The 18,556-nt window shown below is 43.6% G+C and overlaps 1 protein-coding gene across 1 annotated transcript in view; it reads right to left on the bottom strand.

Moving 5' to 3' along the window:
* cyth3a (cytohesin 3a) overlaps positions 1 to 13,860 on the bottom strand; it is an 81,744-nt gene extending 67,884 nt beyond the window's left edge. Inside the window, 1 exon segment of the mRNA XM_052022521.1 lies at positions 13,702 to 13,860. Within this exon segment, the coding sequence (XP_051878481.1) occupies positions 13,702 to 13,732 (31 nt within the window). The 5' untranslated portion in view covers positions 13,733 to 13,860.
* Between the last annotated feature and the right edge of the window lie 4,696 nt (positions 13,861 to 18,556).

Below are 18,556 nucleotides of genomic sequence, written 5' to 3'. Positions count from 1 at the left end.
AGGGAGCTCATTGGAATGGTCAAGTCTAAAGTGTACCAGATGAATCCAGAAGGAGCCAAAATCTTTGACCCATGTGTAAGTAGTAAGCAGGTAGGGTGGGACCTATGAGGGACAAAGGAGGTTATATATACTTAGAGGCACAGGACAATGTGGAACACACCAGCTGAGGGTGGAGGCAGGTACTCTCACAACATTTAGTCATTTACATGAGCATCTAAAACACCACAGTGTAGAAGACTTTAGGCCAAGTGCCATAAAATGGGATTAGTATAGATAGTTACCCAATGGTTGGCACAGACACAATGGTCCAAAGTTTGGAAGTGGCAAACTTCTTTGTCTACCTTATCTAAACCTATCAGAATCTTGTACACCTTCATCAAATCTCCTGAGCTTTCTTTGCTCCAAGGACAACAACCAGTTTTTCCAACCTAACCTTGAAGCCAAAACTACTCATCCATGGGATTATTCCATTTTTTTTTCTGCACCCCCTCAAGGATCTTTACATCTTTCCGAAAGTTTATCCCCAGAGGATGAGATGGACACACCTCAGTTAAGAAGTTTGAAGCTCATCTCACAGTAAAATATGATGCCTGCTGTTGTCCAGCTGTACTAGGTTAAAAAGAAGAAGAGTTGAAGGATTGGAAGCTATTCGGGGGCGGGGGGGGTAGGTGGGGAAGGAAAACACCAATGCAAAGTAGCTTAGGGCAGCAATACAACAACAAGCACCCACAATGGTGCCTTTCACTCCAGGAAGGACTAAACTGCTTTACAGCAATGATGTACTTTTGAAGTGAAGTCACTATTATAAATGTACAAAATGCAGCAACTAATTTTTTCCACAGCAATTCCCCTGAGATAACAACCAGATAATCTGTTCTAGAGAATGTTTACAGAGTACAAATATTGATGAAAACACCAGGGAGAGCACCCCTGCTCTTCAAAATGTGAGTATTTCATTTTATTGGCCATGGTTTAGTCTTACCTGAAGCACCACCACAGACTGTGCTGCACTCCCTCAATACTGGCAGTGTCACTTTAGCCTAGATTACAGTGAAAGCAACTGTTGGATGGATCAGGTAAGAAGAGGAGAACAGAGTTCAAGGTGACGTGCTGAGAAGCACTGCACCATTCATTGGAGGATTACTCAAAGCAACAGTGCTGCTGAGGCAATTAAATACAAGAAGCTCATTGACAATGGATCACTGGGGATCACAGCACAGAAAAGGGACAAACAGGAGAAGGACGGTATGGGAAAGCAGGAAGAGTAGTGAGAGAAATCAGACCACAAAAGTATGAATTGGGCTGGGGTGGGTTACAACCCAATCCCAAGAATGTGTGGATTTCTATTTGATTTAGATTCACCTGGCATTGAAAGCAGAAGCAAACTTGGCAAATGCTTACTTTACAGTCACAGCCACTGGTGAGCAGGGAGGAATCATCAGGGTTGCAGATGGAAATCACTCCCAAAAGCAGATACACAGGGCAAGAAAGCAAGTTGCACACCTTTCCGATTCTACCAGAGGGTTAATGGAGTTGAGCCTAGTGATACAAGAAGTTGGCAGAATAGAACCTGATCCATTCACATTTTTACATAAACAGTTCTGTGTTTAACTAGTTACACTGGAGGTCAGATCACATCAGTTATCAATGGGAAACGTCCATTATATCCGAGTGACGCCACACTGGTTATGACCATACTGAAGGATGCATGGATTTCTATTCAGATTTAGATTCCCCTGGTATTGAAAACAGAAGGAAACTTGGCAAATGTTTACACCGCAGTCACAGTCAGAGCAGTGGAGCATAGTTGTGTGATTAGCACCACCTAGTTCCTTCTGCTTTAGTTAGATTAGCTTCCTGTGATCCATTATGTAACTTATTCCCACCCTACCCTTTCCACAACAGATCAGCACACAATTAAAATCTGAATGACCCACTGAGCCATGAGAATTTTCCAGATTTTTCATCCAGCATTACATCCTCCTGCTAATGTGAGACACACCTCCCTCCCTGTTGAGAGAGGGAGAGGGAGACCGAGGGGAAGGGGGGGAGAGGGAGAAGTTATAGTGGATAGAGAAAGGGTAACAACATTTCTCTTACAAAATGGCTCTGGTCTGGCTCCATGTATGATGCCAAATGCAATTAAAGAAAGACTTGCATTTCTATTGCACCTTTCAAATTATTCCCATGTACTTTGTAGCCAATAAGGTACTTTTCCTTAAGTACAGTCACTATTGTAATGCAGATTAAAAGAAGATTTAATCATCCAGATACACAATATTAACTCTCCAGGCTTGATTGAATAATTGAAACAGAAGGCTGTTATTCCTGCACCTAAATTCCGGCTGGAACTAGGGAAACTTGCAAATGTTACTGACATTGCGCCATCTCTCAATTGCATTTCTTCTGCAGGATGTACAAATCATACAATTTAATAAACTAACTCTGATGTCTGTTTTGTAATACTGACACAATTCAACAATGAGCAATGGCAGTTCAATTCAATTGTCAACCTTCCAGGAATGGCCTGGGAGAGTCCAGGAGCTGATGATTGAACTCTTGAACATTGCTATTTTTTGTCTGGATTGCTTAGAACAATCAAAGGTGTTCAACAAAATATATTACCAAAGGGGAAAGAAAGCTGTTTAAATGGGGTGGTGCAGTCAAAGCCACGAGGTCATGGTGGAGAAACTTCCAGGAATATATCCAGACAGTTGGCAACACAAGGGAGAGGGCCCAGGTCCCAGTCAGACAGCTCAATGAAGCCTTTCAACACCAGATCTATACTGTGCCCAGCACACTGCAACTCATGTACACACACACATGGCCTTACTTCTAGCTCTTTAGCCAGGACGAAAATAGCTTTGGCATCAGTCAATCCTTTACAGAATCTGTGAATTTAAATTTGACCACTTTGGAGGGCAATATTAGATTCATCCATATTACAGATGTACACATTACAAAGTTAAATGTCTAATATGCACTTAACATCCACTGGAGGAGCAGTCCGACCTCTCTCTCCCCCAACCACACCTGAAATATTATGCTCAAGTGAGAACACGTCTTATACTTCTAAGCTCCAACTCATATAAGCCACCCTCACCTGAAAGGGTAGCTCCTCAACCAGAAAATGTAGTGAATGCAGCATTGCACTGCTGCTAAGAAGAACAAAATCATGCACAGACACACAAGTACACCCCTTTAGACCCACAAATTAAAACTATACATGAAACGCGAAGGATTAAATCTGGCAGAAGATGAACTCAATTTGCCTACGTTACTGTTTGTCCGTTTTACTTTAGGACTGTTCACCTCCCCCAAGACAGCCATTACTCCTCCAGAGGAAATGCAATATTCTTTATATAATTAAATCCAATGTGCTTTATGCCAATTAACTTCTATATGCTCCTGCAATTTTAAGTACAGATAATTGGATTTTATTAACCTCTATTAGCCAATGGGCTAAAACACAGTACATTACCATCACTGCCATGACAAAAAACACCTCAAGTAGAATACCAATTCAACAATCTTACTGAAACACCAAAGCATATTTGTAATATAGAACCAAACAATACGAGAGGAAGCCATGCTATAATCTTTTCCAATGAGATGCAAATAGCGTTAATTTAAGTATTTTCGTTTGCATACTGTTTCCTGTAAGAGAATATCTTTTGATGAGCAATGAGAAATATGCTCGAAACCTGCAATTTTGCACCTTGTTGGACATCTCACATCACATATCTGGCAATATAATCCATTTTCTTTGTCTCAACAACCATCTTGGCTTACGTTGTTGAAAGCTGTTTTCACCAAGCAAAAATTCATTACTCTCAAGCTGATTTCTTGACTTTTCATGTTATTCCATTCATTGAGAAACTATTTTCAACTCGTCTTTTTAAAAAACTCGCAAACATTGAATGCTATTCATAATAAAAAAAACTGTGTTTTCCCAACAATCTCCCCTAAAATGGATGAATTTTGTTCTTCTGTCAATTACCTTACATCCTGGTGAAAACAATTTATCCACATTTGCTTCATCAGAACATCTGATAAAATCTGAATACTTCATACAAACTAATCCATACACTACTGGAGGCAGGACCTCAGAATGCAACTCCCCCTTGGCCCTACCATGGAGCCCCCCTTGCACCCCACCCTCACCCTGCGACAGGACATCTCTCCCCTGGGATGTACACCAAGACAAACATCAACCGTTAATGCAAGATTATCAACTTGGAAAAAGGTCACCTTGAGTTTGCCCAAAACTTGCTAGTGTTCCAGTGCAGGTAGCTTTCCACAGCTAAATGCTCCAGGGCCATGTACCGAGCAACACCCTGTGCAGCTACCACGGAAGTTTAAGCACCACCCCACCCCCCACGTCCCCCCACAAGCCATTTCTCACCAAGGGACTGGAACCCTTCAACTTATTTGTTCATAGAACATATGTTAAGAAAAAGTTGATGTCATGTTGATATATTAATTATGCAAGCAAGTAGTGGATTGTGTGAATGGCAACATACAAAAGTACTGTAATGTACATTTATAACTATTACAAATAAAGTACAATTTAAAACCTCTGATGTTGCCCACTACCACCTTGTGACTGTGCAGCATCCCCTCAATGTTGCCCAACCCTACAGCACTGCATTGATCCTACCCAACCCTAGCTATGTAACACTTCCACGGTGCTCCCCAAACTATTCTCAGCTCAAAGGCTGAAAGCACAATCCTTCTCCCACACCGTGTATTGTTGCTAGAATTAGAGAATGATGAAATTAGTGCACATGCGGGAGGATTTTTTGTTATCTCAGCTCATCTTTGCTCCTTTACAAGGATCATTTTAACATGATCCATTTTACTTAAGCACCACTTTTAAAAACTTTGAAAGGAAACATTTGCGCATTAACTGGGGAAAGGCGAAGGCTCCCCAAACATCAATCAGCACTGGCAAGGCATCACCTGGGCATGGTCCAAACACACCAAAAGGCAGTCAGTTACAAACACTGAACGTTAATCACCCAGGTTTACTCATGTATTAAGCAAAGCAACAGATGGCTGTGCCTGCCTGCTTAACAACAACACCAGCATAAAAGAACAAACAGACTCACATTTGCATAGAACCTTTTATGACATTACACAAAACAGTAATCCATTATGCTTATACAGTTCCCTTGACCAACCTTCCATGTTACATCAGTCAGTAGAAACAGTTTCCACCTTATTTTTTGTTTTAACTACAGGTTACAGAATATCAAAAGCCATTCAATATTTTTCACCAAAAGCATTAGTGCAGTGCAGTTTTACGAGTGTAGTCGATGTCAGGTAAGAATCACAGCAGCCACCTTAGGTACAACACAGCCCCACAGGCAATAACAAATATAAATGACTCCATTTTTTAAAAAATCCTGGAAATACTCAGTCAAGCAGCATTAATAAATATTAGCCAGGAAACTGGGGAGGACTCACCTACCCTTCTTCACTGAATGTCATGACTTTTTTTAAAAAACATTCATCTAGAAAGGTAGAAGTTTTGAAGTGTTATTGATAGGAGGATAGTTGGATAAGATTTCTTTATTAGTCACATGTACATCAAAACACACAGTGAAATGCATCTTTGCATAGTGTGTTCTGGGGGCAGCCCGCAAGTGTTGCCACGCTTCCAGCACCAATATAGCATGCCCACAACTTCCTAACCCGTCGTCTTTGGAATGTGGGAGGATACCGGAGCACCCGGTGAAGACCCACACAGTCACGGGGAGAACATACAAACTCCTTACATACAGCGGCCAGAATGGAACCCGGGTCGCTGGCGCTGTAGTAGCGTTACGCTAACCGCTACGATATCAGACCAAGATGATATTGATCAATTGGTAAGATGGGCAGAAAAATTGGCACATGGAACTTAATCCCGATAAACATGAGATGATGCACTTTGCGAGGACAAACAAGGGTAAGACATATACAATGAATTGTGGGGTCCTAAGGAATATTGAGGGACAGAGGGGGCTTGGTGTACATCCAAGTATCCTGTGTGCCTTCTCTACCACCTTATCCACTATCACCAGTGCTGCTACCTCCAGGGACCCTTGGGACATGGAATATGGGAGCAGGGAGGTTATGATACAACTTTACAAAACATTGGCTTGGCCATCGCTGTACTATTGCGTGTATACTATAGGAAGGACCCGATTGCACTGGAGAGGATGATGCAGAGGAGATTCACCAGTTGCCTGGACGGAACATTTCAGTTACAAGGAGAAAATGAACAGGCTAGGTTGGTTTTTCTTCGAGCAGAGAAGACCAAGGTGGGCACTGATGGAAGTATACAAAATTATGTAAGGCATAGAGAGGTAGATAGCAGGAAAATTTTTCTCATAGCAAAGGTGTCTAAAGCTAGAGGGCACAGATTTAAGGTAAGGGGCAAGAGGCTCAGCAAGGATCAGAGGAGGAACGTTATTCACCCAGAGGGTATTGGAAACTAGGACACACTACCAGAGGGCAGTAGTGGAGGCAGGTATTCTCACAACATTTAAGTATATAATGAAGCACTTGTATCAACAAGGTACAGAAGGCTAATGGACAAAGTGCTAGTAAATGGGATTAGTATAGATGAGTCCTTGATAGCATGGATACTGTGGGACGAAGGGCCTGTTTCTGTTCTGATTGGCTGTATGACACGAAGCTGATTTGGTTTAAATGCCACAGAGACAACACCTTCAACAGTGCAGCATCACAGACAATGGGCAAATCCAAGTGCAGGCAAACAGATGGCTGCAGTTTCCTTTTTTTTACTGACCTGACCCATTTCTCTGAAGCTCCTCTACAGTGAAAACCGGTAAAGACAGAAAAGAAACAAACAGACCAAAACCAGAACAAATAAGAGTTGGGAATTTATCAAAACATTACCCAAGCAAGAACAGGAAAGGGCACTAAGTTGGTTTGCAGCCCAACTGGTCTTATGTCCCTACAGCAAGCTTTCCATTTACAGAACTAACAATTTTGTTTTGCTATACAACACTGGTGTGAATTCCATGATATCAACCCTGGTATTTTGGCATCGTGCTACAACACCAATGCTTTCCAATCAGCCAAAGTCGCAAACCTTCACAATCTTTCACATTTCAGCTTCAAAACTGATAGAGTGCACTTTCATGGAAGGGGGAGGGGACAGTGGGACTGGGGACAATTCCAGTCCCAAGAGCATGTACTAGAGCATACCAGCAGCCCACTTTCACATCCTGTCGACAATGGGTGCCAAAATAGAGGGACAAAAATAGGGAGAATTCTACACTTGAGAAAATCACAGTTCAGATATTTAGTTTATAATTTCCTTATGGACATCATTAATAAACATAATGAAATCCAGACATTGAACCTTCTGGGGCACCACTAGTCATCATTAACCAGCTCACTTTCCACAACCACCCCAAGTTTCCCTCCTACGCACATAAACAATAGCTTAAATCTTCTCCCCAGTGGCTACTGCAATTACAAATTTTCCAATTGTTCCTCCTTCAACGCAAATGCTTTTGTTAAATATATACTTAGCCTGAATACTCAACCAAATACTCTGCCCACGTGTACACAAACCATTTTCCTACTATATAAATGACTCCAAAAAAACGTTTGAAGCACATCAATGTACCATGCTTTTCTTCTAAAAAAAAGCGTGGGTGTTTCAATTTTCATCCCTTCCAGCTGCTTCTGGCAGTACCGTCTTAATTTGATGCTTTGTTTTATTGATATCTCTTCTTTCAATAATTACTCCCTTGCTGTTTGATAAATGTCACTCTTGGAAATCTGGCAGCCATTTTATCATTAATCACTCTTGCCTCACTCTACTTGATGTCAACCTTCTGAATACCCAGGAATTCCTTTTCAAATGACCAAGTAAAGTTCCAGAATGATCTGCTAAAGTCCTCATCCTGGTGCCTCATTTAACATTCTGTAGCAAGAAATCAACTTTTAAAAAAAATCAGGGAAATCTGCCCTTTTAAAAATAATTCCTCTACTCTTTTTGCACCGCATTAACCTCAATGCAATGATGCATGACTAACAGTCTCCTTTACAGAGACATTGCCGTTCCATACTGATTTTGATCATTGTCCTGGGGTACTGCAACAAAATCTTCCACTCAAATAATTCAGGCACTGAGCATCAGGAAAGTTACCCAACTCCCTGTGAGAGAACCAACCATATAATTAACTTCATTTTCATACCACTGCTTCCAATAAAGGAATCTCATTGAAAAGGCATATTTTAAACTCAGGTTGCTCAAAAATCCTAAAGAATTAAAATACCGTTGCTAGACTTTTGCTCAATTCTTTCTCAACTCCAACCTCCCCACCCCCATTTCCATTTTAGTCATGTCTGCCCAATTTCTTTCCATCTCCATCAAACCTTTTAATATATTTATATATTTTCCAGTCATTTCATCCAACATCATCAAATCTGAGACTTCCCAAGCTCTTGAACCACCACACCTCGTTGGTTACAATTGCCTTCTGTCCTGCCTGCATTCTCAACCACTTTCAAGTCTTCGGAATTTCGTGAAAAACATTCTCTCTCCTTGTTAGCTGGTGCCAAAGGCTACATGCACACACCACATGCATGGTCTCAAGGAAAATAATTGCACTTGTTCTTGAAAGTTCATCTTAGTTTTATACGTTTGCCAAGTCTACAAAAACAAAATGCCATAGATTTTATCTCAGACGAAATAATTTTATAACCAAAACCAACACAAACCACCATTTAACATACTCCTTGCATAAAAATGACAAATTTAAATCAGCTTGCAAATGTCATCACTTCATTCCATCATTGCAACAACATTTTAGAAGTATTTTGCAATATGGTAACAAACTAAAATTTTTGAAAATATTACAGAAGAAAATTACCAAGTTATTAAAATTCTATACTGAAACTGAAATCATTAAATTGGTGTAATAAATCTGTATGGATGGTAACAGGTCACCCTATGCAGGGTACCAACTCTGTCACATGTCAAGTACACAATAATATGACTGTAGATGCAATACATCATATATAAGGCATAATAGTTACCAGAAATAAACTCAAAATCAATGTAATACTGTTATTCTGAAGCTTTTCTCCTCTTCAATAAACTAGCCACACTAAGTCTCTTGACACTTAAACACAAAGGTGATACCAAGTACACAAACATACCAACTAAGAGTTTGGCACACAAAATGCTGGAGGAACTCAGCAGGTCAAGCAGCATCTATGGAGGGAAATAAACAGTCGACGTTTCAAGTCAAGACCCTTCATCAGGGCTGGAAAGGAAGAGGGCTGGAAAGGAAGAGGGCAGAAGCCAGAATAAAAATATCGGGGGAGGGGGAGGAGTACAAGCTGGCAGGTGATAGTTAAGTCCAGGTGAGAGGGGGAAGGTAAGTAGGTGTAGGAGCTTGAATGGGTCACCTGGCCCTTCAAGGACGTTCCACCTTTTAATAAACTCTGTTTCCACCAGCCTTTGAGAAAGAGAGTTCCAAAGACTCACAACTCCCAAAGAAAGCACTATATCTCATGTCACTTTTAAATGGGCAACTCTTTATTTTCAAATAGTGACTCCCGATTCTAAAACAAAATCAGAAATATTGGGAACACTCAGCAGGACGGGCTGTGTCTGTGGGAAGTGAAACAATCAACGTTTCAGATTGGAGACCTTTCAGTTCTGACAAAGGGTCTCTGACCTGAAACTTTTCCAACACAAAATGGATATTATAGTTAGACAATTCCTCAGGGGCAAACATATACACAAATAGAGCCAGACAACTCAACAAATCAAAGCATAACTCTCTAATTCCAGTTACTTGTACTGAAGCAAGTCATTGAATTATTTCTCCTTCACAGTCCGCACTTCTTCATCCCACCCATACTCTTCACCTCTCCTAGAGGAACACAGCCTTTATTAAAGTAGAATATACAAACTGTTCATTTTCAATGGGTTAATGTCTCCAACTATGGGTGAAGCATTTATCCCTCTTTCTCTCACCCTCTTTCCCCCATCCTACCTCAAAACCCACCTCTCAGAATAATGGTATTGATCCCAGTCAGAATCAGTCAATTGAAAAAACCTGTCGTGATCTAAACGTATACAAATTAAGTCAAGGCATTTCCGAGATTCAAGCCCAGGGTATTTCCTTCCATCTGCAAAATACATTTTATAACGTCTGTTGGCTAAAGCTCCCACTGCAAGAGGAAAGACTCAAGTCTCTCCTGCAATGCATGTTAGAAGTATTCCTTACAGTGAAAACAGACCAGTTTCAGAGAATTCTTTAGAGAAACAAAATGAAATATTCAAGGAACTAAAGCAGGAATCAGAATACAATAGCAGGTAATGAAAAGCTGGTGACAAGAGAAGCAATGCAGAAAAAAAGTACTGTACATTACAGAAAAGACATGATTATAAATAAAATGCATTTCCAGTCATGGCAACTATTTTTCACATTTAGTCCGGAATAATAAGATGACATCCTATAGGAAAAGTCTTGTCAGGGTTGGCCAACTGTACTCCCAGCATAGCCTGGGAATACTGCCCTAGCCTGCAAGTACTTCTGCTAAACCTATTCTGAAAGAAGAAACAGATTGTATATGAAAGAGAAATAAACAATGTGCAAATGAACAAAGATACCATAACCAGTGATCAGACAAAGAATGAATTAGGGTGAGCTCTACTGAAGATACTTTGAAGAGAGTATTGGGTATTACTGCAATTGGATGAAGATAAATTAAAGTGGTCTAATAACTTACTTCTAAGGGGAATTTCTTACGAAGGCCATCTTAACAACTAGATTACATACCCCCATCATCCCAAAGAGCAAAAAACAGTCAACATTTGAGCAACAAACAATCTACAGTCCAGCATCTGCAGTCTTGTGTCTCAAATGGTCAACATTAGCAGGAGTTCACTGCCTGAAACAAATTGCTCTTCACTCTCAGCATCTTTCCTCGGAGAAATATGGGAATGCTGTGGTACAGCAGATGATGGAGAATAAAATATTCTCACCAGACGCCAGGAGATAAGAGATATTTGGACAGGACAGAACTACAAGGAGAGTTGCCAAAACTGAAAGTGAGATTAGGTACAGAGAAAAACTACAGTGGCAGAAGTTGGTACAGTGGAGAAGGCAACACTACAGTTGTGTGGCATCAATGATCAGCCAGGAAAGTTGTCCAAACCCCACCAATCAGTGGAGAACATGGATGTCAGTAAACTGCAGCAAGACCAAACAGTTTAAACCTTCTGCCAAGTTTGCATTGTGATCATCTTGGAATCCTGCTAAAATAGTTACACTATCAAATGGAAAACAATGAATGCTTGAAGGTTACAGGAATGCAGATTAAAATAGAAAACAGATAGCTGGACATACTGCTCATGTCTATTGGCACAAATGCAGCAAACAGCTTGCAAGGATATGCCAATGGCTCATACATTGCTCTTTACATCAATGAACATCAAAAGTACATCACCCTAATATCAAAAATATGACTTATCACCTCGCACAGGTATGACAGACTGCCTGGTTTCCAGTGCTATCATCCTGCAGTTCAAACAATTCACCCACTCTGAAGCTACTTAACTTTCTCCCCAACCAATTATGCTGATAAATTAATGTTATGCAATTATAAAATATTCACAGAGGTTCTGTCAGGTTAGCTGCTGTTAAGAGTTATGATCATACAACAGACAGCACCACCTTCACAGTTTGAGGTGATGATGAAGGGGGCCGGGGAGATGGACACAATAATTACCCAAAGATCCTGATTATTAGCAAGTGACCCCACTGGGAAGTGGGTATCAGATCATAGGAGGTAACCAAATTTGATCATTAAAAGAAACAAACCTCACAATCAGTTGACATCCTCTTAGTTCACATTAGAGAAGGTCTACTAGGCAAACTAGTGACCCTACAAGACAAGGCGATGCAGGGTTTCAACCGGAAACATCGACAATTCCTCCCCCCACCCCAACAGATGTTGCTCGACACACTGATTTCCTCCAAGCAGATTGTTTGTTGTTGAAGGCACAGTACAGTATCGCACGTTCAATACTAATGATGCCTGGCTGAAATGATCAATCAAATTCCATGAAAACACAAGTTGAAACACACTTTCTCGCCGCACAGCGAAACAGACCACGACTGATAGCACAATTCCGGACAGCACCAGATAAACCAGAGGCAATGCAATTCCATCATTTGCAAGTCAAAGGTAGCAAAATGAAAATGACCCCGTATACCAAACTATAGGAGAATGGGGTTAAATGTGGGCGGAGAAGGAACATATTGAATTTAATTCTGCAAATGACACGTTTAAAACTATCCCCTAAACGCCCAAAATAAAACAGATCGCAGTTAAAGAACTGTAGGTTGCACACACAGGTCCGTGATGCATGCAAGATTAACACACATTAGCACTGCTGGATCCATGTCACTAGCAACAAGTTTATTATTCAGAGGCACCGACATAAATAGGCGGCTCAGTGATGTGGATCCCATGACTGTTTCAGCAGGGGAAGGCTGACATAAACTCCCACCCCCACCTGAACGTCCCATCCCCTCCCTTCATCAGCAGGGAGCCAAGTGCGGGAGGGGAACGGGGAACACCCGAGATCCCCCCCTCACCCTGACTCCCCCCTCATCCGGACTCCCCCCTCATCCTCGCTCCCAGCATGATCACCCTCACACCCCTCCTCCTCCTCACACACCCCACCCTCAGCCTGATCACCCTCACACCCCTCCTCCTCCTCACACCCCTCATTCTCAGCCTTATCCCCCTCACGGCCACTCTCTCCCCCTCACCCTCACTCCCATCACCCCCACCCCTCAGCCTGATGGCCCCCTCACCCCCACCTCCCTCAATGCCTGCCTGATACCCCCTCACCTCACTCGCTCTCCGTCTGATCCCCTCTCAGGCTGATCTTCCCTCACCCAAATCACCATTCACCCCCTCAGCCTGATCACACCCCACCCCTCATCACCCTCAGCCTGATCCCTCCTCCTCACACCCCTCATCCTCAGCCTGATCCTCCTCGCCCTGATCCCCCTCACTCCCACCCCTCACCCTCCCCTCAGCCCGATTCCCCCTCACTCCCACCCCTCACCCTCCCCTTAGCCTGATCCCCCTCACTCCCACCCCTCACCCTCCTCCCAGCCTGATCCCCCTCTCACTCCCAACCACCCTCCCCTCAGTCTGATCCCCCCCTCACTCCCACCCCTCACTCTCCCCTCAGTCTGATCCCCCTCACTCCCAACCCTCCCCTCCGCCCGATCCCCCTCACTCCCACCCCTCCCCTCAGTCTGATCCCCCTCACTCCCAACCCTCCCCTCCCCTCCCCTCAGCCCGATCCCCCTCACTCCCACCCCTCCCCTCAGTCTGATCCCCCTCACTCCCACTCCACTCTCCCCTCAGCCCGATCCCCCTCACTCCCACCCCTCCCCTCAGTCTGATCCCCCTCACTCCCAACCCTCCCCTCAGTCTGATCCCCCTCACTCCCACTCCTCTCCCCTCAGCCCGATCCTCCTCACTCCCAACCCTCACCCTCCCCTGTCTGATCCCCCCCTCACTCCCAACCCTCACCCTCCCCTGTCTGATCCCCCCCTCACTCCCACCCCTCACCCTCCCCTCCCTGATCCCCCCTCACCCCTTCCCACCCTCCTCCGCCGCCCCGAGCCATACCCGGCGGATCCTCCTCCATTCTCGACACCATGACGAAACCCGAGTGGGAAGCGGAAGGTGCTGCGTGCTAACCAGCGGGATAACCGGCGACTAACTAGCAGTAACCAGCGCTCAAACCGGATCGTCAGCTGCCGTCCGCGCTGCTCGCGGCTCCGTGGGGGGAAGGTTCCTACGTCACACGGTCACGTGGGTCGGCCGGCAGCCCGCCCCGGACCACGTGGGCAGGTGGGCGGGGCCGCTGGTCGTCCATAACAACAACAACGAGCGGCTCGGGTGATGGGTCGTCGACCTGAAGCGTTGCCCCTGGTCCCTTCTCCCTTCTCCACGTTGCCCGTTCCAGCCTTTCCAATAATGTAATAGCAACAAATTACATTTATGCAGCGCCTTCGTCTGTCCAGCGCAGCCGACGTGGCGGCCGGCTGCCGCACAGCAAGATCCCACAAGAATCACCTCAAACATGGACTGGAGAGCAGAATCCATGAGGTGAGAGTAACTGCCCTTGACAGCAAGGCAGGAGGTGATGCCAGAACTGGTCAAGTGGGCATCTGAGGGAAAATACTCCAATCAACGTAGACAGGGTGAATGCAGAGATTCTTTTCCCTAGGGTATTGGTTTATTATTGTCACTTGTACCGAGGTACAGTGAAAAACTTGTCTTGCAAACCAATCCTACAGGTCAATTCATTACACAGTGCAGTTACATTGGATTAGTACAGAGTGCATTGATGTAGTACAGGTAAAAACAATAACAGTACAGAGTAAAGTGTCACAGCTACAGAGAAAGTGCAGTGCAATAAGGTGCAAGGTCACAACAAGGTAGATCGTGAGGTCAGAGTCCATTTCAAGGGAACCATTCAGTAGTCTCATCACAGTGGGGTAAAAGCTGTCCTTCAGCCTGGTGGTACGTGCCCTCAGGCTCCTGTATCTTCTAACTGATGGAAGAGGAGAGAAGAGAGAATGTCCCAGGTGGGTGGGGTCTTTGATTATGCTGGCTGCTTCACCAAGGCAGCGAGAGGTAAAGACAGAGTCCAAGGAGAGGAGGCTGGTGACCGTGATGCACTGGGCTGTGTCCACAACTCTCTGCAGTTTCTTGCGGTCCTGGGCAGAGCAGTTAGTCACCTCAAACATGGACTGGATAGCAGAATCCATGAGGTGAGAGTAACTGCCCTTGACAGCAAGGCAGGAGGTGATGCCAGAACTGGTCAAATGGGCATCTGAGGGAAAATACTCCAATCAACGTTGACAGGGTGAATGCACAGAGTCTTTTTCCCCAGGGTTGGGGAACCAAGAACTAGAGGGCACAGGATTGAGAGGGGAGATGTTTACTAGGCATCTGAGGAGCAACTTCTTTACACAAAGGGTGGTCAGTATCTGGAATGAGCTGCCAGAGGAAGTGGTTGAGACAGCCACATGAACAACATTTCAAAGGTACTTGGACAAGTACATGGACAAGGAAAGGCTTAGAGGGATATGGGCCATAGGCAGGCAAATAGGACCAGCTGAGATGGGAATCTTGGTCGGCATGGACCAGTTGGGCTGAAGGGCTGGTTTCCGTGCTGTATGACTCTATGGTTCTATAACAGTACAGCACAGCCCTTTGGCCCATGATGTTACACTAGTAATTAAATGCTTAATTAAACTAATCCCTTCTGCCTACACAAGGTCCATATCCCTCCATTCTCTGCATATTCATGTACCTACCTAAGAGCCTATTAAACACCACTATCATATTTGCCTCCACTACCAGCCTTGGCATCGCATTCCAGGCACCCACCACTCTGCGTAAAAAAAAATTACCCCACACATCTCCTTTGAACTTTTTGCCTCTCACCTTAATTGCACACCCTCTAGTATTAGACATTTCAATCCTGGGAAAAAGATACTACTCTATCTATGCCTCTCATAATCTTATAAACTTCTATCAGGTCTCCCCTCAGCCTCCGCCGCTCCAGAGAAAACAACCCAAGTCTATCCAACCTCTCTTTATAGCACATACCCTCTAATCCAGGCAGTTTCTTGGTAATCCTCCCCAGTTAGCAGTGTGGGATTAAACTCATGGATCTGAATCAATGGCATTGGTCTACTAATCCAGTAATTTAACCACTGTGCTACCATCAAGAACATGGAATTTGCTACGACAGGGATTGTTTGCAGTGAAGACAATAATTGCATTTAAGGGGAGGCCACACAAGCATGTGTGTAGAGAGGGAAGATAGAGTTACACAGATAGATTTAGATGAGAGGAGGGAAGAGCTCAGAAAGGGTCATAAGCATCAGCTTAAAAAGTTTGGATTTAAGTGGCTCTCTCCACATCCTATTGCCTAAGTAATTTTACACTCAAGTGCTTGGAATGGGATTTGAACCACAAACGTTTAATTGGGAGACAAGAGTATTGCCACAGGTTGCCACTGAGCTACAGGTGACATGTTTATAGCCCAAGGTGATTACAATACCAGAGAGATTATCTCATAGCAGAAGAGTGATTATCACACAAAATTTAACACTAAACCACTTCTTTTTCTGGAATGCTGAATTTACGAGGGGCCAGAATTGGAGGACCACAGAGGGGTGTGGGGCTGAAGGAGGTTAAGGGTACAGGCAGGGTTGAGGTCATATAGAGATTTGCAAACAAAGATGTAAATTAAAATGGAATTAAAATAAAATGGGATCAATATGAGTGCAAATGATGGTGCTTAAATGGGAGTGGGTACAAATTAGGACATGGATCGCCAGATTTGGATAAACTCCAGGTTATGGAGAGCAGAATAAGGAAGTGCAGCCAGGAGTGCTTCAAAAGATGAGGGTTTCAGCAGCAGATAAGTTGAGGTCAAGGTGAACTCAGGCGATATCACAGAGGTGGTGATAGGTAGTGACTCCAAGGATGTTTGTTTTAAAACTGACAGTTTCAGAGGGATGACAAGGAAAGAGATGGAGTAAAAACAGAAAAGGCTGAGAACAGCAGCAGGTCAGACAGCATCGTTGGAAAGAATCAAAGATATGGGTAGAGTGCAGAAAGTCACTGAGGTAGTTCAGCCACAATATTGATGAATGGCTGAGCATCCTCGAAAGTCCAGATAACCAAATCTTGATCCTAATTCTTATTGGTGTTGGTATTGGTTTATTATTGTCAATTGTACCAAGGTACAGTGAAAAACTTGTCTTGCATACTGTTCGTACAGATCAATTCATTACACAGTGCATTGAGGTAGTACAGGGTAAAACCAGTAACAGAATACAGAGTAAAGTGTCAAGGTTACAGGGAAGTGCATTGCAGGTAGACAATAAGGTGTAAGGTCAAACAAGGTAGATTGTGAGGTCAAGAGTCCATCTCATCGTATAAGGGAACGGTTCAAAAGTCTTATCACAGTGGGGTAGAAGCTGTCCTTAAGTCTGGTGGTACGTGCCCTCAGGCTCCTGTATCTTCTGCCTGATGGAAGAGGAGAGAAAAGAGAATGACCCGGGTGGGTGGGAGTCTTTGATTATGCTGGCTGCTTCACCAAGGCAGCGAGAGGTATAGACAGCGTCCATGAAGGGGAGGCTGGTTTCCGTGATGCACTGGGCTGTGTCCACAACTCTCCGCAGTTTCTTGCAGTCCTGGGCAGAGCAGTTGCCATACCAAGCCGTGATGCATCCAGATAGGATGGTGCATTGATAAAAGCTGGTGAGTGTCAAAGGGGACATGCCAGATTTATTTAGCATCCTGAGAAAATAGAGGCACTGGTGAGCTTTCTTGGCCATCGCATCTACATGGTTGGACCAGGACAGGCTATTGGTGATGTTCACTCCTAGGAACTTGAAGCTCTCAACCCTCTCGACCTCAGCATCATTGATGTAGACAGGTGCATGTACACCACCCTCTTTCCTGAAGTCAATGACCAGCTCTTTTGTTTTGTTGTTTTGGTGCCAGGGTTCCCCAAATCTGACACCTAAAAACAGCTAATTTTGGGTAAATAGTAATCCACGCCACAAATATCGCTTCCTAATTCCTGATTCCAATATCCAGGTCATTATCTTCAGTCCATCCACTCTAGTTTATTCAAAGAGTGGAAGCCTTTAGTACAGTGTATTTTCTGTATCAGGTCAACTGTTCAGACAGAATGCTCAGCAGAGAGACAGTGAGTCTGCCAAAGCATAGTCAAGAACTCCAGCATCAGACAAGAAATAAGATTAAGTTAAAGGAAACTTAAGCTTCTTTTTAGAAATTTCAGATTCAATCAGTGGCCTCACATATCTTATGTGAAAGAGTTCCGCTGTAAGTACATTGGAACAAATGGCCCCTCAAGCTTGCTCTGCCATTCAATAAGATGATGCCTGATTTGATTTAACCTTAATTTCATTTTACTGCCTGTTCCTCATACCTCTTGATTGTTCCACAGTTCAAAAAATCTACTCGTCTTAGCCTTGAAAATATTCAAAGACACATCCTCCTCAATTCTCTGAGGCAGGGAATTCAGAAGCTTTACAACCCTTTGACAGAAGAAATTCCTCCTCATCTCCATGGACTTTTGAGACTTCCAGATTCTCCCATGTTCTCTCAGCATCCACCCTGTCAAGCCCCTTCAGAATATTTCAATAACATCAGCTCTTGTTCCTGTTAGCTCCAAGTACAGGCCCAGTTACTAATAATACAACAATAGGAGCTTCATTTGAACAGGAAATTGTGTTTTCCAGTATGTGGAACGGCAGAAAAAATTATCAAAATCCAGGCCAATGTGCCCACATAGAATATACTTGCCAAATCTGCCTCATTCCTGCTCTTGCAGGATCAGGTTTATTATCACTGACGTATGTTGTGAAATTTGTTGTTCTGTGGCAGCAGTACAGTGCAAAGACATAAAAATTACTATAAATTACAA

Source organism: Pristis pectinata, chromosome 8 (assembly GCF_009764475.1).
Source record: "Pristis pectinata isolate sPriPec2 chromosome 8, sPriPec2.1.pri, whole genome shotgun sequence".
Lineage (NCBI taxonomy): Eukaryota > Metazoa > Chordata > Chondrichthyes > Rhinopristiformes > Pristidae > Pristis > Pristis pectinata.
This window is presented reverse-complemented; position numbering and strand designations above follow the sequence as displayed.